Source organism: Aspergillus chevalieri, chromosome 3, assembly GCF_016861735.1.
Source record: "Aspergillus chevalieri M1 DNA, chromosome 3, nearly complete sequence".
Classification (NCBI taxonomy): Eukaryota; Fungi; Ascomycota; class Eurotiomycetes; order Eurotiales; family Aspergillaceae; genus Aspergillus; species Aspergillus chevalieri.
Window position 1 is genome coordinate 3,333,068 of NC_057364.1, and position 23,556 is coordinate 3,356,623.

At 49.1% G+C, this 23,556-nt stretch overlaps 6 protein-coding genes across 6 annotated transcripts; 2 read left to right on the plus strand and 4 right to left on the minus strand.

Annotated features, from left to right (window-relative positions):
* Positions 1–711: 711 nt before the first annotated feature.
* Positions 712–1,860, minus strand: ACHE_31166A (uncharacterized protein; the record flags this gene model as incomplete). The annotated part of the gene is made up of 3 exons (XM_043277866.1): positions 712–1,553; positions 1,634–1,735; positions 1,788–1,860. 3 exons carry the CDS (start codon positions 1,858–1,860, stop codon positions 712–714), a joined length of 1,017 nt encoding a protein of 338 aa, XP_043135701.1.
* A 1,657-nt stretch (positions 1,861–3,517) lies between these two features.
* On the plus strand, positions 3,518–5,376 carry ACHE_31167S (uncharacterized protein; the record flags this gene model as incomplete). Its single annotated transcript, XM_043277867.1, has 3 exons — positions 3,518–3,920; positions 3,975–5,227; positions 5,281–5,376. 3 exons carry the CDS (start codon positions 3,518–3,520, stop codon positions 5,374–5,376), a joined length of 1,752 nt encoding a protein of 583 aa, XP_043135702.1.
* A 74-nt stretch (positions 5,377–5,450) lies between these two features.
* On the minus strand, positions 5,451–5,993 carry ACHE_31168A (uncharacterized protein; the record flags this gene model as incomplete). Its single annotated transcript, XM_043277868.1, has 1 exon — positions 5,451–5,993. One exon carries the CDS (start codon positions 5,991–5,993, stop codon positions 5,451–5,453), a length of 543 nt encoding a protein of 180 aa, XP_043135703.1.
* A 485-nt stretch (positions 5,994–6,478) lies between these two features.
* On the minus strand, positions 6,479–6,733 carry ACHE_31169A (uncharacterized protein; the record flags this gene model as incomplete). The annotated part of the gene is made up of 1 exon (XM_043277869.1): positions 6,479–6,733. The coding sequence occupies one exon, from the start codon at positions 6,731–6,733 to the stop codon at positions 6,479–6,481; it is 255 nt and encodes an 84-aa protein (XP_043135704.1).
* A 12,327-nt stretch (positions 6,734–19,060) lies between these two features.
* Positions 19,061–20,149, minus strand: ACHE_31170A (uncharacterized protein; the record flags this gene model as incomplete). Its single annotated transcript, XM_043277870.1, has 1 exon — positions 19,061–20,149. One exon carries the CDS (start codon positions 20,147–20,149, stop codon positions 19,061–19,063), a length of 1,089 nt encoding a protein of 362 aa, XP_043135705.1.
* Positions 20,150–21,200: 1,051 nt separating this feature from the next.
* Positions 21,201–23,437, plus strand: ACHE_31171S (uncharacterized protein; the record flags this gene model as incomplete). The annotated part of the gene is made up of 8 exons (XM_043277871.1): positions 21,201–21,389; positions 21,467–21,685; positions 21,746–21,796; positions 21,858–22,134; positions 22,189–22,306; positions 22,363–22,620; positions 22,681–22,902; positions 22,969–23,437. The coding sequence occupies 8 exons, from the start codon at positions 21,201–21,203 to the stop codon at positions 23,435–23,437; spliced, it is 1,803 nt and encodes a 600-aa protein (XP_043135706.1).
* Positions 23,438–23,556: the final 119 nt, after the last annotated feature.

Consider the following 23,556-nt stretch of genomic DNA (forward strand, 5'->3'; position numbering starts at 1 on the left):
ATAGCCTGAATAGCTAACAAGATCCTACCCTCTTGCTCTACTAAATTTCTAGAGCTTCGAGCGTGATTTGGTGGCATGGTGGGTGTTTAAAGTAGAAGGTTCTAATTCATGGACGCGATTTGGGTGGGATGTCCAGCTCGCTTACATGTCCAGCTCGTTTGCCGATTACGTTAGACACCTTGTAACCTGAAACTAAAGGCACTCTACTAATCCGTGTTTCATGTGGATGGCCGTAATCTCTTACATTAGACAGAAGCTTTTTTAGATGTTACTTATTGTTGGACGTTCCCGTACGTCGGGATGGTTCAGCTATCTGCGGGTAGGTTCAGCACATAGATGCGTAGGAGATATTATCTCCCATGCGCCTTTACCTCCTAGATAGCTTCATCCATCTGTCAATACACCGTGATATTGTCTGCATAGCTGTTCAATACTTATACCACGCCAGTTTTGTGTCGTAGAAGAGTTTACAAACAATATAACTACCGGATACTGGTTCTGTAAAATTGTTTTGATTTACTTTTAAAGCCCACATTTAATTATGCTCTACAGTCCATGGATGCTCAACAGACCACTGGGAATCATGATCCGCAGTTGATTTAGCAGATCCGCCCAATTTTAAACCATGAAGCTAACGCGACTTTTCAGAAAGACTTTGACTTATTGTAAGCTGAATTGTCCACCCAGGGTGTTGAGCACTGACAAATCTATTTAGGGTCTCTGATTAAACGGTAGCCAATTATTCCTAAATCTGGCCCTCACCCACTCATTCGCCGGAATATCAGAATCAATGCTCCCCTCATTCTTCCCATATCCCACTCGTCTCAAATATGGACTATCCATCGCCTTCATCTTGAGCCGATCACTCGGCAGGACGAAATACAGCAATCCTAGCCGATCATTGCAGGCTTGATCTTCAGGCGGGGCAATGACCCGATGGATTCCAGCCTTGAGATAGCCATTTGTGAGCATCTGTACCATGCGTGCTAGGTTCACAGCTACCACACCTGCCTGGATGCGGACATGTTCCCAGTCGGACTCATCAGTTGCTTTCACCTGGAGTGCTGAAACAGGCTGTTGGAAGACAAACGTCAAGCTACCCTTGTCTGTATGGCCACGGATATACGTATCCTTGTATTTGGTATTCTCCTCCTCCGTTCTCGCTCGATACATCAAATACCGCAGCGAGCTATCACAGTTGGCTTCATAGAGATGCCCCTTAACCAATTCATCCTCATCATCCAGTTCCAAAATTATAGCCAGCAGTTTAAGAATCTTATATGAGACATTCTCATGCATATGACGGTGGAATTTCTCAATATCGGCCCAGTACCGCTTGATCACCTCGGGTTGACTGCGTTGCGTCTCGGGGATGAATTTGAAGATGCTGTAGGATTCCAGGTTATCATACAGCCCAGGGAGAACTTCAATCGATCCAAGAGGTCGGTAACCATTGTAGATTCCTTCTTCGAGTGGAGCACGGAACTTGAAGCGTTCTTCTTCGGGCAAAGCGAAGAATTCTCTTGCGATGGCGAATTGCTGGTCGACTTGTTCTTGGGTTAAGCCAATGTTGGTGATGTAGAAGAAGCCTACTCATTAGCACATATAGATATAGTTAAGGTAGGGGAGGTACCAATTTCATGGGCCGTCTGTTTGAGTTGAGCGGCAAGTCTTTCCTTTCCTCCTGGTCGATCGAATTCGGCCATGTCGAGGGTAATTAGGTTGGCGTAGTCCACTATCTTTAGTTAGTTTATATTAGATCTATTTTATTTGGATATGGTATTCACGCTTGTGCTTCGTCTCTGGAGGATGAACATATTTCTCCAGAGGTTTCTGGATGGTTTCTGTTGAAGTTGTCATATTGATACCAGTATAGACTTATAGTCCGATAAAGATGAAATTGTTCAATCCGTTTCCTGGCTGAATCTACTAAATAAATAGGCAAAGTCATAAGTAGGATTACATTAGTGCCCCTCTTTGCATTTGTAGATCTTCCCAATTATGGTTTTACACGTTGTCTGGTTTACATCAGCTGCGTATTAGAGGGAAGTTCAGCTGGAGTGTGTATTCAGCTGAACTTACTTTGTTTACTATCGCAGGAGGTGGATCCCATCTGGTATCGTACTATGTGTTTAGAGTAATGATCGTTGTGGTGATGTTATTGGTTGACCAGTCTCACGGTGTTCTGGGGATGCACAAAATCTTGGTCAAAACCATCTTATCGATAAAAACGCACAACATCAGATTTCTCTATAAACACCAACCCGGCTATGGAAATTGCCTGGACGGATTACAAAAAGCCAGCCCCCAATAGGCCAATACTCTGCTCTGCCTCCAACTGAATCAGCTCAGCTGAGCATAAAGTCTCTGAGACTCATTGCCCGAATCCCCACTTGTGGAGGGCTCTAGCACAGAGTTACGAAGCCGGTCGTTGGCTGGCTGAGAGCCCTCCCGAATGGCGACCTGCACAAATAAGAAAATACCAGACCAGTCGTCGGAATATACGTGGACGTCGTGATTTCGTTTTAAATTTCAACAATAATGCAAGTACGGATACTCTTTACACATTCCACCAGCCAGCTGGCTTGCACCTGCAGCGCAGTGCAGTGCATCCTCCTGACAGAATGGGGAAGAGAATTTTCCCCACGTTGGGTGGAAGATCCTGTCCGCGGCAAATGGGAACGTTAGCAGGTCCCAGGGATGTATTGGCATACCACCTGCCGTACGAGTATTGTGTATGCACCTGCACTGCGTCAAGTGAAGCTGCGGATTACTTTCCCCTGTATTTACCCGTATAATAGTCGATCATATGGCAGATAACCTTTCTCTTGCTGCGTCAAGTGCGAGGTGGGATGGAGAAGGTCGTCGACATCGGACTCTCGACAAGGGTATATTTCTTCTCTGGCGAGTCTAGCGGTTTGTACCAAGGCCTCCGCACAATCTAGATTCCGGACACGGGCCGTAGAAAGGCATACTCGTAGGGGTACTCCGTCCCAAATGGATTAACGCAGACCCGACCGATGGCGAATAATATAACATGCGATAGTCAGCTACAGCTATACATCTGTACATCCCTCACAGGATGGGGCCAGACATTAGAAAACAAGGTGACCTTGCATTGGGACATGCCACCAAGTGCCGACGTGATTATCTGACCGATGATTCTTTTTGGTAACCTTTGGAAATGGACAGTAGACTGGCACGCGCCGATCGGGAGATTAAATGGATTCCATTTCAGGTGGTGGTGGCTGGGGCTGGCTGCAGGTCTACTGAGCTGTGGACTGGCCATCGAATCGGAGACTCTTTTGGAGCAGGTGGGTAGATGTCTGGAAAGTGTATTCTGGAAGCGGAGCAAAAGAAATATAGATCGGATGAGATATAAAAGGGCTCGACGGCCCGTCTTGGTTGATGGCAAGATACAATTTCACAACTACAAGACAAAATGACTATCCCAAGAACCATACATTCTCTTTTATCGTTACTGCGATCGATTCTACTTGGTTCAGATAGTGGTGAAATGAAGATATCTAAGCACAGCCAAGCACTTTTCGAAACTACCAAGCGACTCCTTGCCGAAATTGTCAATGAAGGTCTGGTGGATGCTACCATCGGGGGGTCGAAAAACGACCAATATCTGTATCTGCACAGTCATCTTCCCGCTGCGAAGAATGCTAGCAAAAGGTTTAAAGTCGGTCTTCGGCCGGGCACTGTGTTAGAGACCAGAGATGGAAAGGTTGCAGCTGTTGTGCGACCAGATAGCTTGCAGCCGCCTGTGGTGATTGGTAATGGCGATGGACAAGAGGAAGAGCTCAATCCAGAAATATTATTCCGGTTTCTAAGTCCGTGGCTAATCAAAGATGCCGATGAGGATACCTTGAACGAGATCGCCCTCGAATTGGGTAACTCAGCACGGAATCAGGGTAAGCCTTGAACCCCTGTGGGTGAATGAGCGGATAAGTGCTAATGGAAAGCAGAAACATGGCTCGACATCGGCGAATCCCAGAAAATTCTCAGCTTGGACGACAACTCCGCCGCCTGGGAACGAGCCCTGATATACGGCCATCCAAGCCACCCATATCACCGCCTGTGCTATGCCCAACCGCCTCTCCAGCAAACCCAACCCTCTGACATCCCTGAAATGCTTACCCCAACTCTCGCCTTTCTTTCTGTCCCACGGACAGAGCTTCGCGTAACGGGTGACTTCGAAGCAACCATCCAGCCCCTACTTAAGACTCTGGAGATCCCAAGTCCAACCCCCGACAGGATCATAGTCCCCTGTCTCTCACGCCAACTCCCCTCCGTGCACCAACGCTTTCCGAACGCCATTGTGCTAAAATCCATCGACAACATTGCAGACGCACAGGCGTCAATGCGAACACTAACTCTCCGTCCAGAATGTGACTTCGGCTACCACATAAAACTCTCCTTAGCCTGCCATATCACCTCCGCCCTGCGCACAATAACCCCCTGGACAACATGCGGCGGTCCAGTACAAACAACCCTGCTTGAGAAATTCCTCCCAACAGACCTCTGGGTCTTCCGCGAAGTCGCTGCAGTCTCAGGCGCACAGGACAACTTCGCCGACGCGAAACATCTCTCCTGCATCTTACGCGATGACCTTGAGGCCCGCGCAGACGCCAACAATGAGCGTCTTGTGATCGCAGCAGCACTCGCCCAACAACCATACAACAACACCCGCAGCTACGCAGAGATTTTATACAACCTTCACACAACAACTGACAAACAATCCTGGCTACGCACATATGTAACCCGGCTCTTCACCCTGGTCCTCCCGCCTCTAGCACAGTATGGTATTGGTCTTGAAGCGCATGGGCAGAACCTCGTTGCTCGCATTTGCCAGAAAACCGGTGAGGTGAAAGGTTTTGCAGTGCGAGATTTCGGTGGTGTGCGGATGCATGTCCCCACATTGAAAAAGTTCGGTGTCAACTTTGATAGTTTGCCTCCTGGGGGTGCAACGTTGACGGATGATTTACATAATGTGTGGAGTAAAGTGCATCATGCGCTTGTGCAGAATCATGTGGGGTTGATTGTTAGTGCGCTGGGTTTGGAGAGGGACGGGGGGTGGGGGATTGTGAGGGAGGTGCTTGGGGGTGTTTTGGAGCAGCAGGAAGAGGGGATGGGGAGGGAGGTGGCGGAGTATTTTATGCAGGATACGATGCCATTTAAGTGCTTTTTGAGGATGAGGATGGAGGGGAAGTATCGTGATGTAAGTACCCATTTACTTCTGAAATCAGGGGGTATACTGACGGTCTATGACAGTATGTCGAGAGAGAGGTGCCGAATGTGCTTCTTATGGGCTCGCCAAGGTGGGAAGAGGTGCTGCAGACTTATGAACCGACGTTGCATTATACATAGGCGAGTGATAGCATTTATTCCATAGCTATCTCGTCAGTTTGTATACATACAGGGTATCAGAATAAACATAGCATTCATGAATCATCAAGCTCCGTTGGCCCCGGGACGAAATCCCATCCCCAATACTCCACCCCAGGATTCTTGATATCATGAAATGTCGGGTTTCCCCAGTTTTCCGATATGCCCATCGGCCGAATAAGTATCACGCAGACTTCGTTGTCCGCACAGCCCTGGCATTCTTTCAAGGTTGTCCAGGAAAGGTAGTTAATCAAGTCTTGAATTATGGACACGGCTGTGTGATAGTCCGGTTCATCAAAAGCCTCCAATAGTGTGAAGCAGACACTGTCTGCAATGGAACGCACAGCATGAGCTGCTACGCCTTGGGTCGGGGCTCTGAAGGGAATAAACTGGGTTGCGCGACGCTCTGCCTCAGCGGTGATGTTTCGCCCTCCAAAGTTGAAGAATGGATCCAACAACTTGAGATCGTCGTGCAATTGCTTCGTATTTGCTGTGACATCCGTAGAAACAACACTCTCTAGCGTATGAGCGTATCTTTGAACCATCATGTCCGTGACGTATTGCCAATCAAACGAGGACTTATCCGTGCCATGACCCATGATCAAAGCTTTAAGCCTGCCGGATACGTTCTAATTTCAAGGAATCGATATGGTTCAAACGTGGCCGAAACGCCTCGCTCTCCCCACCGAATATATCAAGGTCGTAGGTGTAGGCCTTCACACCTCCTTCAACACCTCAGATATTGAAATAGCAAGGGAAAATTAGATTATGGAGGGATAGTTGATAGCAGATATACCCGTAGAAAAGGTATGTGACAATGCGATCGCCCGAGATAGGATTCAGTAACACCAGAGAGGATCATAAAAGCGCAGGCGATAATCCAGCATGCGAGAGAAGCCTCGAAAGACCAACAGCTGATCGCAATTGATGAAGCAACCAACGAGATCTATGCTTATTGGCCACGGAGTGGACAGAGACTCGCCTCCACACCCTCATATACGAAGAGAAAGACCTCATTCTCATTGCCAAAACATCGTTTGGAAAGAGTATGATCTTGCAGGTCGTGTCAGTCCTGCTATCACAGTCAACAACGCTCGTCATTCTCCCTCTCCAGCAGATTGTTGAAGAGCAGACCAGTTATATCAAAAGGATTGGTGGCAAACCCTGCCTCCTGAATCGGAATACAATCAATGGCAATGTCCTTGAGCAGATACATGAAGGAAAATATACACACATACTTATCAGCCTTGAGCTGGCTATCGGCAACCAGTTTGCGGCCGTGCTGCGCAATCCCTAGTTCCAAGCACGCCTCGGCCTTGTGGTGATTGATGCAGTCCATTTTGTATCCCTGTGGGAACGAGACTTCCGGCCTGTCTACACTCGAATGAATCAATTGCGCAGTATCTTGGGAGAAGTGAAACCTTGGTTTGCATGCTCAGCAACACTAGACCCTCACACGCTCAACAGTATCGTGAACAACATTGGTTTTACCCACAATATCAAGGTACAGCGTATTTCAATAGATCGACCGGAGATAAGGATCCGGGTTGGAGTGTCACAGGCTGCGCCTGTAGAGTGAATAATGTTATTCGGAGGGATGATCGGAGTAGTTATCTGACTACCTACCCTGCATAACGCACTTTTGTATATAAGACTGTCCGATCGGACATCTGTTCTTCTCTTCTTCAACGAAATCTTTTGTATGATAGCTAGTCATTAGCACTGCGGGCTTAGCCCTTAACATGGAGAAACACCAAAGAAATCGCATGAACCACAAATTGGTACATTACGCTTCCTATTCTCAAGCGAACCATCACCAGCAGAGAATCAACGCATTGCATATGAAAGCTCGCCGTATATACCCAAGACCATTGTTTTGTGTTTACTTCATTAGCGCATACATAGGCAGGAATCCTTTGCAAATTTATTGAATCGGAATAATGGAATTCTGGTTACGATAAACTATCTGTCTTCAAAATCCCTTTTACTGCAAAACTTGTTATTATACACACGCTAACCATGGTTCTGTGCTGGTTCATTTGAAAGACGGATTCGGTGGCCTGAGGACCGTTGGATATCCTATCGTGTCTAGGGCTATTCAGGCTTTACACAGCACATTGATAAGCTCCATCATCCTCAACACTCATAATCTCACTCATTCATATCTCATTATCTTCATTATATAGTTATACGCAAAGATGAAGAAGGTACGCCAACTCAATCCGCATACATCCTGGTCTAGACCTTCGAATCTGAGGTTATAAAAAGTGCCATTTTATATGGAATACAGAGCTGCGCAGCTCGGTAGTTGATTACGTTAAGGGCAAGGAGAGCTTACTTATCAGAGGATGGGGGCTCTGTTTGGGGCTATGTGCAGATACCAAGTAGTTCAGCCTTTGAAGTTGGAACAAGGCAGCCAATGGATAGTGGCTGTAGCATGCTAATGGATTAGAAGGATCTCTAAGGATTGAGATTGCGCAGCGCTGCGCGATGTTGGGTGATGGCTCACCTTCTCTACAGCGCATCACTCAGACTCACTCCTGGTCGCGCAACCGAAAAGCGGCATCACCCTCTAACTCACCCGGGAGGCACCCCACACCGGCCGGTTAGTAGTTGGGTGGGTGACCACCAGCGAATCCCGGCTGTTGTATTTTTTTTTGTTTTTGATCGAGCTCACGAGCGTAGCAATAGTCAAAACTGCCGCAATCGGCGGATTAAATGCGATGAAAAGGTTCCCTGTGGCTATTGCATTCGAAGGAGCCTGAACTGCACTCCGGCCGAATTATTATGCCGGAACGGTAGTCAAAGTCTCCAGCCACGACCACAGTAGATGACAGACGCCAAATACTAACAAAATCGGACACCCATAGGCCCGAGTCAACATATGAGACGTTTTAGCAGGTTTATTGTCCCGACCAGACCTCAACCACGTGTGACCTTCAGCCAAAGAGCACATGCGACATCATTTTGACTGACGAGACAGCCAGTCTCTTGAGAGTTTATCAAAAGGGGAATGGACAGACACGTTGGACTGTTCTTATGTATCAGAACGAAGTTGCACAGTGTGTCCTCTCGTCTCCGCTTCTCATGCACGCTGCCTGCGCACTATCCGCGAAGTAGGTGAGCCTGATTCACAACAAGTTCATTGTCACGACGTTCTACTAGGATAATGGAACATCCAACTCATGTGTTCTACCTAGGTAGCTATCGACGAGAATAATCAACATGAGGAAGGAAGAAAGGAGGTGACGTCGTATTTATCAACAAAGCAAACTGAAGCGGGTAGCTCAGGTTCGGGGGATCGGGAGCCGATAATCCGACTGCACGAGGCTATATGACGTACAGAAGATAGAAAGTTTAGTATACGCCGAAAGGAGTAATATTGAAGTCTATGGTAACCACACGTAGAACAAGTGCTTGAGTGCTTAACTATCTAAATACGTGTATGTATGTATGTATCTATTTAACGTCGAGGGTCGGGTCCTTACATGCTTCCTTGGCATCTCGGAAGCGGAGGAACCCTGGTCCCGGAGCGGGACATACGACGGGCAGATCGGAACTGCCTGTCAACTAGTTAAACTACCATCTATCATCTAAATACAGGTAGCCCCCCGCGCGGGGGACTGCTTGGGTTTTCATGACTGTTGAACAGCATACTGCGCCTCTTGGGGTTTTCCTAAAGGGAAACCGAGGGAAGGGAACGGAAAAGGGGGGGATGAACAAAAAGGGAAAAAGGAGGAGAAAGAGAAAAGGAGGGAGGAGGAGAGGACCAGGCAGGCAGAGGTAGGCCTAGAGGTTCCCAGATTTGATGCATTTAGCATCCTAATGACGCCTGCAGATGGCTGTATAAAATTGCGATTTTCCCAGCCAATCCGCGTAGGCAATGAATCCTGTCTTTTTCTTGAGGATGTCTGCCACTGGTTGTTGGCCCCATGGGTGGGCTGCTGCTTTGCGGCCCTCACGGCAGAAATAGAAGTGAGAGGGCTCCTTTCTGCAGCCACATGAGCATGTCAGCAAGGCATCCTCATGTTTAAAGCGCTCATGGTACTCTGCAAAATCACCATGACCGCAAGGTCAGCTGTAGGTGGGTCGAAGGTCGTGTCAGGTGGGATAAAAGTTCACGTGATCCACAACCTGATACGAGAAATTCCCCACCTAACGCGACCTTTTCATTTCAATACTTTACAACCACCAACGCTCGCATGGCTCCAGGACTCTTTAAAGACCGATGACTAAGCGGCGATATTTGGGGAGTGTGCGTCCGTAAGAGTGGTTTATTAAGAGTTTAGCATGGTATGATTTTTTTGGTGTGTGATGGATGGTTGATTGGTTGGTGGCCTATCGGCTAAGCTAACTATATAACTACCGGGCAGAAAGCGAGGGCGGTGAGGCACGTGACCCGCTGGTTACCACCCCCTCGAACGAGCTGAAGCGCGGACCAAAACCTCTAAATACAAAGATGATTGCGAGAATCGGGCAGATGGACAGAAAACGAAATAGCAGACAAAATATTCGCCAATGACTGGCTCGCTGAAATAGCGTGCCAAAGAAATCGAGGATACATAAAGGCGTCGCTTGCCCATCCTCGACCATTTCAATCCTTCCTTCATCTACTCTCCATCCGAAGTAGGATGTAGATGGTTGCGATCCATATTGATAAGGTGAAGGAAATGTCAATGCTTGGGTGTGCTTGGATCTTAGTAAGTCCATCAGCTGGATTATCCTGGGATCGTATTCCCTCGACGCTAACCAGGGCCAATGATTGCAGTTCCCGTATGATGATAGCGCACGTCAATATGCTTTGACCGCTTCGTTCCCCCAGTTGGCGCCAACGCCTGGGCGCCTTCGCTATCCGTGTGGAGGAGGATAGGTGGGGATTCTGGGATAGCCACGTGCATTTCGCACACCCTCTGATATTGCCATATACTCAGCCTCATTGCTGCTTGTCGCAACGCACGTCTGGCGCTTTGACTGCCAGAATATAGGGGATCCTTCGTACAGGAAGATATAACCCCTGATTGACTTCCGACCCGAGTTAGGACCAGCCCAGTTAAAGTCTAAGTAACCGATTAGCAAGCAGTTAATTGTTAATGATATTAAGGCAGGGCCATAGGTAAGGCCATCATTCATTGTCCCCTTGAGGTAACGCATGACGTGTAAGAGGCCATTCCAGCATTTCTTTGTCGGTGCAGTGTTGAAGCGGGCTAATGTTCCTGCCGCTTCAGATAGTTATATCAGGGCGAGTTTTAACTGCCAGCCATTGCAGTTTGTCAGTTCCCTGTTGGTATTCACGGGTAATTATGGACCTATCAGGCTCGTCGTCGACCTCAAATCCCTGGGGTAGAGGTGTTGTTTGATGATTAGTGTTATCAAGCCCGAATGATTGAATAAGATTCTTGATAAACTCGCGCTGGAGTAAGTTGATATGTCCATTGACGAATTCCACTTCCATGCCAAGGTAGTACGTCATATCGCTAACATCCTTGATTTCCCACTCTTTAGCTAGAGCATCCTTCGTCCATTCAATATCTTCGTCGCGTTCAGCGACGAGCTGAAAGTCGTCGACGTGGGTGGTGATATATAGATGTCGACGTTCTTGATGGATGAATAGGCCTGGATCGTACGAGCATGTACGAAAGCCTAGGCGATGAAGTGCAGCGGTGAGGGTATCATACCAGATACGTGCGGCCGGAGTCAGGCCGTATATTGATTTCTTCAACCGCCATATCAAACCTTCGCCTTGTTGAAACCCGTATGGTTGCCGCATATAGATCTCATCTATCAAATCGCCATTCAAAAAGGCTACAGCGACATCGAGTTTTCGCAACTTCCATCCAAATGCAGCGGCTAAAGCAAAAAGTAGCCGGGTAACTGCTGTGGATACCACTGGGGCATATTTGCAGTAGTCATACTGCATGTCATCTTTCTCAACCAGGTTGCCAAGTATTACCCACCGGGCCTTATAGGACCGTTCATCGTCAGGTGGGTAGTCCTGCTTACTGTCGTACACCCATTTTCCTGGAAAAATCCGTTTCCCTTTTGGAACATCGCTAATTCTTACCAGCTCAAATATCTCTTTGCTTTGCAGTTTAGAGAATTCGCGCTGCATGGCCTTGAGCCATTTATTCTTATCCTTTCGTTCCATGGCGCATCTCATGGTTCTCGGGATATCACGAGAAGTAGCACCGGCGACATAGGCTATGAAGCCTTTGGCAGGACGTATCATGATGCCATCATTGGGTGGATTGTCGTTTGAATAAGGTTGGGTTGGAGGAGTTGTCTCATTGGTCGAGGAAGCGAGTGAGATAGGTTGGGGAGTGAATGTTGAATCAGTAAGTGGGATATCCCCTTCATCTACATTTCCATTCGTAACATGGATTATCGAATCCTTGTCAGTATTCCATACTAACTGATTTGTACTTGATAGATTGGCCAAAAGTAGGCCGTACGCTCCGCGTGTATCCATCTTGTCAGTTGGTTTCTCAGTACCATGACGATGATACCATATCTTCGCCCCGAATGGGCAATAATAAGAGATGTCCATTGGACGATTTTCCCATGCTTCAGCGGGTATGTAAAAGGGAGATTTCTTGATATTTTCATTCAAGATATTGCCGTTGGGAGTTGGATCGTTAAAAAGCGGTGTCGATGTGGGCAGATAATTGGCCTTTTGGGTGGTATCCATCAAGGCCTCTAGCTAAAATCGGCGAGGTAAGCCAGAGGCGTATAGAACTGCCCGGGTTCTCTCCAAGATGATCCGAATCCCCCGTTCACTGACACCATTTTGCCAGGGTGAATATGGAGCTGATGGCTCTATCTTTATGCCTGCCCATTCACGCGGATTCTTGAAGAACTCGCCATCACCGCGCAGGTAGGCCGTTTCATAACCGAGACGTCGAAGAAAATCCATATGGGTACGGATGTGGTGATTGGGATTCACACGATTTTCCAAAGGGATAGTCCATCTCATCCGCGTCGCATCATCGGTTAATATCATCACATATTTGTATTTGCCATTTGCTGGCGGAACGTCATCATCTGATGGCAGACTTAAGCTTTGCCCGCCTCCAAAGATATCAACATGTAGTCATCAACCAGGGCGTGTGGCTCTAGGAGTAGGGCCATTTTCCATGCGTCGGGTGGTCTTCGCTCGTCGACAGAAATCACAGGTAGGGAGGAGCTTCTTCCCTTGAATATTGATTCGTCCAACTCGGTGAAGGTATTGCAAACCATGCTGATTCATATGAGATAGGCGATGATGCCATGTCTCAATAGATGCAGGTGGTGGCCGGTTTGGCGTCAAATTACGCGCTTTATTTTCCAGCCGGTCATTTGCGTCATTTACAACATTTATCACTCCTTTCTCACTCTCTAAACTATCAAACATGCCTCCAGCTGTTGTCCGAGAAATAAGAAAAGATGATAATCTATCAGGCGTGGTTATCCGGAAACGGTAAGGCTTATTGTCAGTTGATATAAAAGTCTTGGTCTTCAAGCTGATTGAAGGATAATAAGCGAGTATGCAAAGTAGGGACGTGTCGGGTGTTCTTCAACTCTACCATGTGCTCTCCAATTGGTAGATAAATAGACCCAACTCCTTCAACACGGCTCAACAGATAATGCCACAGACAATGGCATATAACTGGCAAATGCGGCCCTATCACTGTGGATAGTGCATGTGGCTCCAGTATAAATATCCAATCGTCCGATCGCCTTGTTGAACGGACTAAATTGGCAACACCAGTTGTGTCTGTAAGAGGTTTCGATTGATTATCCCCATTAGGGGACGCGTCATTAGATGGAGGATTCTCCTTTTCCTTTGGTGGACGGAGTTCTGGGTGTAGTACCCAGCAGCGTTCAATTTTGTGATATCCTCGTTTGCAATGAGGACAAAGTTTTGATATCTTTGATCGGTTACTGGATGGTTTCTGGGGTGAAGAAGGGTCCGATGATTATTATTATTATTATTTAATCAAGTTTATTGTCCATACCGAGCCCTAGAGCTATGATAGACCATGATTCATGGACTCGAGGCCAGCAGCTATTCTACAGTCTCTTGTCCCTATAAGTTGCCGGGACAACACTCCCTTTTATAATCTTTCCGATCCTTTTCCTCGCCCCAGACCGCCTGTATGCGCAGGGCTTTTGAGCACAGTGCTCTCCTTGTGTTTTGGAGCAAGATGGGTGTGGCCTAGGCTGACTCTCAGCCTTGGGCTACCCTCCCTGCTACCCCTCTCCTGTTCTAACTGCTTCTTCCAGTGCTTCCAGTCCCCATTCGTCATCTCTTCGGGCCCTTTCTGCCGTCTGCTGTAGGTGCGCCCGGGGTAGAGCTATGCTGGCGCTGGCTAGGAGTTGTAGCAATGCCCTTGTAGCTTTGGGCTCTCCTAGGAGTCGTCCTTGTGGGTATTCTTCTGCCGTAGTGGGCCTCATAACTCCGTCTGTCTCCAGGTCCTTGTAGAGCCTGTTTCGTTGGTGTCGCCATTCCCGACATTCAAAGAGAAGATGGTGTATTGTCTCCCTTGATATACCGCATCCCTCACAGGTTGCATCCTCCCGGACCTGGATCCGATGTAGGTATGTTCCTATGGCTGCATGTCCTGACTTCAGTTGAAAATAACGGCTTGCTAGGTGTTTGGGAGCTATTGCAGCTGCTGGGTCGAGCCGCCAGTTCCTCTGTGGCCTGTATGTTCGTTGACCTTGTTGGGATCGCTGTCCAAGTTCTTCGCTGAGCCATCTCTGCCTTTGTGCTATAATGGCTTCTGTTCGGGCTCTACAGGTGAAGGCCAGGGATATCTCTCTTGGGCCTCTTCCTGGTGGCTTACTGGCTGCCTGTTTTGCTGCCTGGTCAGCTCTCTCATTCCCTTCTATTCCTGCATGTCCCGGCACCCATTGGATAGTGGTTTGGCAACCTCGGGCATGTAGTCTCTTGGCTATAGCATGTGCTTGGATCACTAATGCTTGACCTGGCCCTGGCTGGGTGTGTCGCATCCTTGCAATGGCTGCTTGGGAGTCCAACAGGATAGTGACTGGTCTTTGATCCCCCACTTTCTCTGCTAACTGGAGTGCTCGCACAACTCCCAGAAGCTCTGCATCAAAGACCTCATATCCCTTGCCTAATGGGAACCCCGGGTCTTCCATGTTCCTCCCGGTTCTCGCCAAGCAATCCCTGCCCCACTTTTGCCATTCTCTAATCTTGATCCATCTGACCAGATTGCTAGCTCTGGAGGGAGAGATTGCGCTGCTACTAGGGCCTCTGGACCTGGTAGCATCTCTATTTGGCCTGGGAACTGGCTACTGGTTGTCTGTGTTGTGCTCTCAAAGCCCCCAGATGGGTCCACTGGTAGAATATTGGCTAGTTGTCGAGCAAGGTGTTGTCCCAGGGACCATCGGCCTCGGTTGTTTCTCTCAGCCCATTGTCGGTTCCCTGGGGTCTGTTCCCCAGGTTGGGTGTGCTGATCCCCTTCCCGGAAGCTCACTGGGAGGATCTCCTTAGCTGGGTGGTTCTCCGGTAAGCTGAGCAGCCGGGTAGTGTATTTCAATTGTCGGGCCTCCAGTAGGGCCTCTGCTGGTGCCAGGCCCGCTTCGCGGACCAGTGGCCCTACAGGAGTGGATTTCAACATGCCGGTGATTGCACGGGCCTGTCGATTGATCATGAGCTGTATACCCACTAGCCGATCCTTCTGGCCCTGCCACCAGAGCTCTGCTCCGTACAGGGCTACTGATTGCACTGCTGCTACTTGAACCTGACGAGCTAGCCCTGGGGCAAGTCCATGACTCTGGCATAGGCGTTGTACTCTGTTTTCTGCAGCCCGTGCCTTGCGCATACAGGTCTGATAGTGGGCTTTGAGATTCAGCCCAGAATCAAGCCAGACACCAAGCCATCGCGTTGCCTCTAAGTTGAAGGGCACACAGTGGCCATCTACCTCCACTCGTGCTCGTTGAATCTGATCTTTCAGTTCCCGGCCCCGTTTGCGAGTAAGTAGGACTGCTTCTGTTTTCCCTGCATCAAACTGGACCACATTACCATGCCCCCACTCAATGGCCACCTTGGCAGCTTCTTGCAGCTTCTTGCAGACCTCTCTAACTGAATATCCTGGAGCGAGCAGGCCTATGTCGTCTGCAAATGAGAGACACTGGATACCATTCACTCTCCTCTCAATTGCATCAAATACACCGCTGAGGTAGATAATGAAGAGAATTGGTGACACTGGCGAGCCCTGTGGCACCCCTGAGTTAACTGGGTGTGCTGGGCACTGTGTGTTGTCAATCTGTAGCTGTACCCATCTGTCGGTCAAGAAGGACTGTACCCATCGGATCAGATCCCCATCTAGGTTGAATTCAATCAGTCGGGCTATCAGTCGGCTTGGGTTCACATGGTCGAATGCTCCCTTCACGTCAAGGAATAGTGCTCCCATAAGTTGTTGGAGTTTCCAGGCTTCATGGGTGTTCTGTATCAGACATGCCACTGCGTCAATTGCACTCCGTTGCTTGCGACTTCCCATCTGTCCTGGGTGTAGTACTCCCATAGTCTCACAGTGGTAGGCAATAGCATCTGCCGCTATCTTTTCAACCACCTTCCCTAGGCAGTTTAGTAAGCTAATCACCCGGTAGGCCTTCACAGCTGTGTAGTCTGGTTTATTAGGTTTCCTTAACAGAATACCCTTCGCTACCTTCCATACTGGTGGATGTAGACCCAACCGGAAACATTGTCGGGCCAGAGCAACAATTCTAGGGCTGTCCCATTCCCACAAGAGCCGGAGGGCTCGAAAATTCAAACGATCGATTCCTGGAGCCTTCTGTACTGCCTGGTGAAACAGAGCATGTCTCACTATTTCTTCATCCACCTGACTATGCCAGGACCCTTGGGAGATCTCAACTTCCTGGCTATCTCCTGGTACCTGGGGGAAGGCTGTTTCCCGAATTAGGGCCTCCTTTTCCTCAAGGGAGCTGGCTAGCTGCCCCTGGGGTCCATGCAGGGTTGGCGTAGTTGTAGCTGTTCTGGGCTTTGTGTATTTCAGAGCTTGCCAGCATCTCACTGTGTCCACAGAGCCAGGGTGGGTAGTTGTCCCTTCCAGGAAGGTTTCCCAGCAGGTGCGTTTCGCTCGTCGGATGGCTCGATAGTAGTTATTTCGGACCTCTCTCAATTCTGTTGTAGAGATCTCTTGACCCTGCCATGCCCGTCTTGCCTGACTGTAGGTCCTACGGGCCTCTTTAATCTCCGTTCCCCACCAGCGTTTTGATAGTGGAGTCACCCGTAGTTGTTTTGCATGTCGATTTAATACTGCTGTCAGGGCCTCCTGGATCCATGTGGCTTCCCCAGCTAGGTCTTCTGATGAGCAAGAGTCCCCCAAACAGGGTCTAGATTCTGTTCTTGCTTGCCAATCCCCCTGGCTTCTTCCAGGGCTTGTGGGTTGGCTTGAAGCGTCTGGATCTGCCACCCTGTTACATCCTGTGAGGGCGTTGTGGGTATTCGCTCCAGAGAGGTCCATTCCATGACTATCAGTTCATGATCTGAACCAGTTGGGTGTTCTTGGTCAATCACCCATGTTTCCAGAGGCCCCATACTAACCGTGGTTAGAGCCAAGTCGATAATTGAGATCCCTGGAGTTCTTTTCGGTCGAGTGGAAACTCCTAGCTCATTGTTGATGTAGAGACCTGCTTCGTCTATCAAGTTCTCTAGCGGTCTGGCGTTCACACGGGCTCTTGCTAGAGGGTTCCATAGTGGGCTATGGGCGTTGAAATCTCCCACAAGCAGGCATCTTCCCTCAAGGACTTGGTCCCATTGCACATCCTCTAGTGCTCTTCTCTGTCTCTCATTCCCCCCATGCCAACAATGGCCGATTCCTAACCAATTGTCGTAGCAGTTGATTATCCTGGTTCTTCGTGCTTTTTCCCGGGCCCGATTTAACTCCCATACATCCATTACCATGAGGTATGGGTGATCAAGGAGATCTGTTCGGGCCTCCACAATCATTTCATTCAATATATCCCGCCGGATTGCTACTGCCACTCGCCGGTCTCGAAGAGATCCTGCTTCTGGCCAATATATCTGATATCCTCCATGTCGGAACTCCATATCAATATATGGTTCCTGTAGGCATGCTAGTCCCACCCCTAGCTCCAGTCCTGCCTCCAAAGCCGCAACAGTGACTGCATAAGTCTTGCGGCAATTATGTTGGAGTAGTCGCATTAGTGGGCCATTGACTGCCCTGGGGTGTCAGTGCCCCTCATCTCAGTGTCCTCTTGGCCTGTTGTCAGGCTGGGCCCCAGATATCGCTGGGTCTGGGGGCTGTTAGGAGCTGAGCTGCTCCGTGGTCGTGATTGGTGCTGGTTTCGGTTGACCACACTGAAAGCGAATCCTGGTGAGCTCAGAATAGCTGGTTCCACACTGGTCATTTGCTGAGGTCTCTCAGCCAGTTGGGATATGTCCTTAGACTCCACAGTTCTCTTTCTCAGTTCCTTCCTCACTGCTCGCTTGGCTGGGCAATTCCCTACTGTTGCGGGGTGTGGGCCTCCACAGGTGCCACATTTGGCCGGGATGTGTTTACAGGCGGTTCCTGGTTTGGCTGGGCAGTCTACCACCCGGCAGACATGTTCAGTGCCCTCATGGGGCCCCGCGCATATAAAGCAGCACGGTGGGTGGCCACCACAGGCCTTGAAGCTTCGGTGGCCTAGCTTGCAGCACCTGGGGCAGACTGTATCCACTCCTGTTTCCCAGTATTGCTCCGTCTTATATCGGGACCCCCCAAAGCGAATGCCGTTGATAAGAAGCCTTCGAGCCTCCTCTAGTGAGCCAACTGTAATAACAATAGTTGAGCACTTTTGGTTGCTGGTGTGTAGCTCTTTTGAGCTCCGGAGCCATGTTGGGTTCCTCTTCAGCTGGTATTCAGTCCCCAGCTCAATCTCTTCACGGGCCAGAGCCAGGCCACAGGTGAGATAACGTTTAATTGGGACCCCATGGACCTTGACACGGTACCATTGCTCAGGTAGCTCGACCGATATCACTGCTGGATCCGCCTGCCGAGCTGCAGTGACCAATAGGTCTTTATAGTCAGGTGTCACAACCTGGCTTCTCTCGTGTCGTACCTAGGGTTCTAGTTAGTTGTATTTCGAGACTGAACACTTACCTTAAGTGTTCCCAAGTAGTCGTATGCTCAATGCCCCTCCGGGTCCGGTTCGGTATGTCGTATGCGTTGATGGGTATGTCGCCCCCTCCAGGCTCCGTAGTTCAATAGTCGTTGATGGGTATATCGCCCCCTCCAGGCTCCGTAAGATAATCAACAAGTAGGAACGGTAAAGGTAACGAGTAGAGAAACAAGGCCAACCGAGTACGTATACTGGGTTGTTGGTTAAGTGCGGACGAGTCAGAAACTAGAAGGTAACCAATGCTGTAAGACTTGAATTGATCGCGAAGAACTAACTAGGTGCATGAATGAGTGTCCTTATATATCCTCCGCTTGTATACCATATGGACTACCATTCTGATGGTAGTGATTGTGGTAGTTGTATACCATCTACCAATGCCAAGCCATGGTATATGGTAGTTGATCACGTGATGCGCCTGTTAACTATCACCTATGATCCCTGTCCTTCCTGCATTATTACCAGAGCTTATAGTCCAATGATTCTGCCTTGACTCCCCGCATAATCACGTGAGATTAGTGCCTTAGGGGTCTGTAACATCAGGTAGGAGCATAGAGCCTAGGGTACCTTTCTCCAAAAGGATTGTGATCGCTCCAGTGTTGGTATATCCTGCGTCCACTACCCGGATGAATGCTGGGAAGTGTGCCTTTGCTACTGCTCGGTTGATGGCCAGAATGATATCCTCTCTCTCTGATCTTGGGGCAGCCTTGCCTCCCTCCCGGCGAAATAGGAATCTCCGTGCCTCTTTGGGGGTGTCTTTGGCTGGCTTAAGCTTGGTTGGGTCAGGCTGGCTAACTGCAGCAACTGCTTGGATTTGCCGGTTCTTCTGCTTCTTTTTGGTGACCTCCTGCCATTCCTGCCCTCCAGGTCTAGTGGAAAGCAGCGTAGCTAGGTCTGCAAATGTGGGTTGTTGCCTTGACTTTTGGCTTGTTGCTTCCCTTATCTTGGGGACCTTGCTGCTATTGTGTTGGTTCATTTGGCTTGATTGGGCATTGGTTGTTGTTGGTGTGTCTTGCTTCATTGGTTTGATTCGTTGGATAGTGTTCTGGGCTTCTGTGAGCTCTGTGCGAAGCTTGCTAACTTCCAGTTCCAGCTTTGTGACCCGCTCTAGATAGAGTCCTCCATGAACCTGCTGTTCTGCTCTCCAGTTGGACAGCTCCTCTGCTAGGTGTGCCTGTACCTGTTCCTGGACCATTTGAAACATTTCTTGTTGTTGGTTCTGGGCTGCTTCCAAAGCACCCACCAACACCTGGGCGTGTTTGCTCACATCTAGTAAAGAGGTTTGATGCTTTGGCCTTCCAATCAATGTCTTTTGTAGACTCTTTCGTTGCCTGATTCCGCTTCTGGCCTCACTGGCCCGGCTGGGGGCCCGGCTGGGGGCCCGGCTGGATCCTCTGATTTGCCAGTGTTCCTGGCCCTCATTTTCATCCATGCTCGCACTCTCCATGCTACCTTCATTGAATTCAGGTTGCATCATGTTTCCAGATCGCCAACGGATTGGCGTTGGGGTGACTGGCATATCTTCTGTTTCCGCGAACTGGGAGGCCACGTTGTCCACTCCGGGGGGTGACGCGTGCGATATACCACCACCACAGAGTTCCTGTGCCTCCATGGTGGTTTATAGGTGCCTAGAGGCCCCTATCGGTCAAATGACGCGTGAAAAAGACGTGTTTTCCTTGGGTGCTGATTTTGGTGTTCCAGGCGCCAAGCTTTTTAACGAGTACTTCGGCCTACTTAGGGTCCGATGAAGTGCCTGTAGTGGCCTGACTCTTCTTCTCCCCCCCCTTTGGATGGTTGATTATCCGGTTGGGGTATGTGGCCCCAGGGTTCCTGTCGATAAATCGTGTACGACAGTGGTTTGTACTGGCCGGGTGTGGATGGTGTACGACTCTCCAATTGGTCGATGATCGCGGCCATATTTCGGATTGACATCATCAAGGCATATCCATGAGGCTTTGCCTCACTGCAAATTCAGCCAGCCACGTTTTTCTGATCCGCATATCGCATGGGCAAGATCCAGCTAAACTTCTATTCAACTGAGCCACAAGTGGGTGTACTCTATAGTGGTTGATCTGTTTGATCTGTTTTGTGGATCATCATTGCTCTTTCTCTGGCTTTATAGCGCGAGATGTCGCCAAAAATGTTTGAACACAACGCATGCATTGCTCCGCAGTGTATGTTCAGAAAGCTTCTATCGTGATAAAACACTGCGAATTAAAGCGTGGTAAAGCAGTCTATGCATCCATTGTTTCATCGAAGGATTGTCGTCTGAATGAGTGCCCGAGGCTGAGTATGCGTTCAACCCGATTGGGAAGGTGGCGGGCCCAGCCCTCAGTGCTGCTTCGACAAATTAAACCACGGATGCCATAAGGGAAATGTCTCCCCTTATTATCTACAGGCTACGGGGCGACGGTGGAGAAAGCATTAAACCCATGTTCATGCATGAATATGGCCCACCAGTGCACTGGAAAATCTTCGTGTCGACACCATGACTGGCGAGGGAGAAGATCGAAGGGATGCATCATGAGGTGTCAACCCCTCTCAGCCGTCATTGTTCAGCTCATGAAAATAGTGTACCCTTCCTGTTATTATATAAATTGCCTCGCTATTGCGGCGTCAGAGATTCGTCAATTTATGCAGTTTGATTCACGAAAATCCAGATCATGACAGTAGATCCGTCCCTCCCGGAATCCTTGCAAGACTTGGAACCGTTTGCTTTGCAAAGCTCCGATCAAGAGCCGCGTTATTCTCCAGGCAAATTTTTTGTTCGTCCCCAAGAAATAAATGATCAAGACCCCCTTGTCACGGCAGACGATGGGATAATTGCGACCACGACATGGTTCAAGACTCCAGTAAGCTTCATGTTTCAGCCATATAGAGAAGAAAATCCGCCCTCAATGGCTTTTTCACTCACGCGATTTATTTACAGAGTCTTGATAGGCACTTGACTAAGTATCTCAAAGCTGTCCAGCTTTTTGCCGAAACGCATGACCAATACTACGTCGGCGACCGTGCTTTGGGTAACTGGACGTGGCTGGAACTAGCCATCTACGAGAATGCATCTTCCGATACCCCCAGGGTCAAGGAGGGAGTGAAGCTGGTGTGGCAAAGCCACAAAAATATTATGGGGTCAAATGAATTTGTCTGGGTAAGTGTTTCCGGGCACGCAGTGCCAACATTGCACCGATTCCGGCTAATGTGCCTTTAGCTTCCTGGTGAAAAGTTTGGACAGCAACATGACCTATTGACTAGTCTAGAAGTATGTATACACCTTCTATTCAAGTACGTCCGGCCAGATTTCACTCACACCTTCGCATTAGGAAGGAAATGTTATTGCGGTCAGGGCTTGTGCACGCTTTCGCAATTGGCAGGTGTTCGGACGCAATGCGCGCCTCGTACTGGAAATCGGGGAGCACGAAAATACCGAGCGGCCTCCCAGCTATGCCGAAGCGGCGAGGACCACGGACCGGATGCTGAAGCTACTCAACGCCCAGAACATCGAGAACGATGCATACACCCCCGAAGTGAAAACTGTGTCTGAGCGGGCTGACACCTACACCGGCAAGGGAAAGGCTCCTCTCCGCGTGTTGTCTTTGGGTAGGTCAATTAGTCTTGTTATGGTCCTTGTTATTTAGCTAACACGGTTTGAAGATGGGGGCGGCGTGCGGGGATATTCATCCCTGATGATTCTCAAAGAGGTTATGAAATCTGTAGGTCGCGAGCGGCCATGTGAGGTTTTTGACATGATCGCTGGCACCAGCACGGGCGGGTGAGCACAATGCTAAGCATCGATGCATCCTATGTTCGGATACTAATTGCATACAGGCTGATCGCGCTGATGCTGGGACGGCTGAAGATGACAGTTCAAGAGTGCTTGGACGAATACAGCGCGCTCATGGAGCAGGTGTTTGGCTCTGGCTGGTTGAATGATTATGGCGGCAAGCAAGTTCGCTATATCGCGACCGGTGATTTCCATTCTGCTGCTAAATTTGAGGAGGTGACCAAGGGCCTCCTCCGCCGAAGACTCCGGGTAGAGAAACCCGAGGATGCTCTTCTCTTGGATGAAAAAGATTCATGCAAAATGTATGACATTCTGTACCTCAAGTTGGGCTTGTCGAATTATTATTAATAGTCTCATTCTAGTTTCCTCATGGCGGTGCGCCAGGAGAGCGGCAGCAACCGCGCACCCGTTTTCCTCCGTTCATATAAGAGCGATTCTGATCCACCAGACCCTAACCTTGCCAATATCAAAATTTGGGAGGCGGCGCGCGCTACGTCAGCCGCACCAGGGTACTTTGAACCTATGCAAATAGGCAAAATCAAGCTCGTGGACGGTGGGCTTTTAGCCAATAACCCGGTGGGATGGTATGCACTTCACTCGATAAATCTGGGATAGCTTCACATGCTAATATTGATTTTTCAACATCCTAGGCTCTGGACCGAGGTCCTATCTGAATACGGCCAGTTGCGAGCGGCAGACTGCTTCTTGAGCATTGGGACTGGGATGGCGCCGAACGTGCCAGTGTCGCAGCCCGGACTTACCTTTTACAAAGCAATGCTGAGCTTTGCTTCCATTGCTACGAACACTGAGAGTACCCATCTGCTGTTCAGCGGGCTGATCAATGCTTTCGCTCCTAACCCGGGTAAAGAGAAGTATTGGCGATTGAATGTTGCCAAGGAGGCCCCTGAGAAAAGCAAATGGAAGAAAATATGGGATGGCATCAGGGGATCTGAACAACCGATGTTGAATGACTATGCTGATCCGGGGGACCTGGATAATGTGAAGGCCATCGAGAAGTTGAAGAAGTGGACGAACGAGTGGATTGCGGTGCAGAAAGACTTGATTTCTGGATGCAGCGCGGCCATTAGCAAGAGCTTGGAAGTCAGAGATGAAAAGTGATGCCAGTCAAGATGGGAAATCAGATTGTTATAGCACGTCAGCGCCAAAAATATGTGTCTCGAGGAATAATTACCATTGCGGTTAAAAAGTACATACATGCTACAAGCCGATACATACTA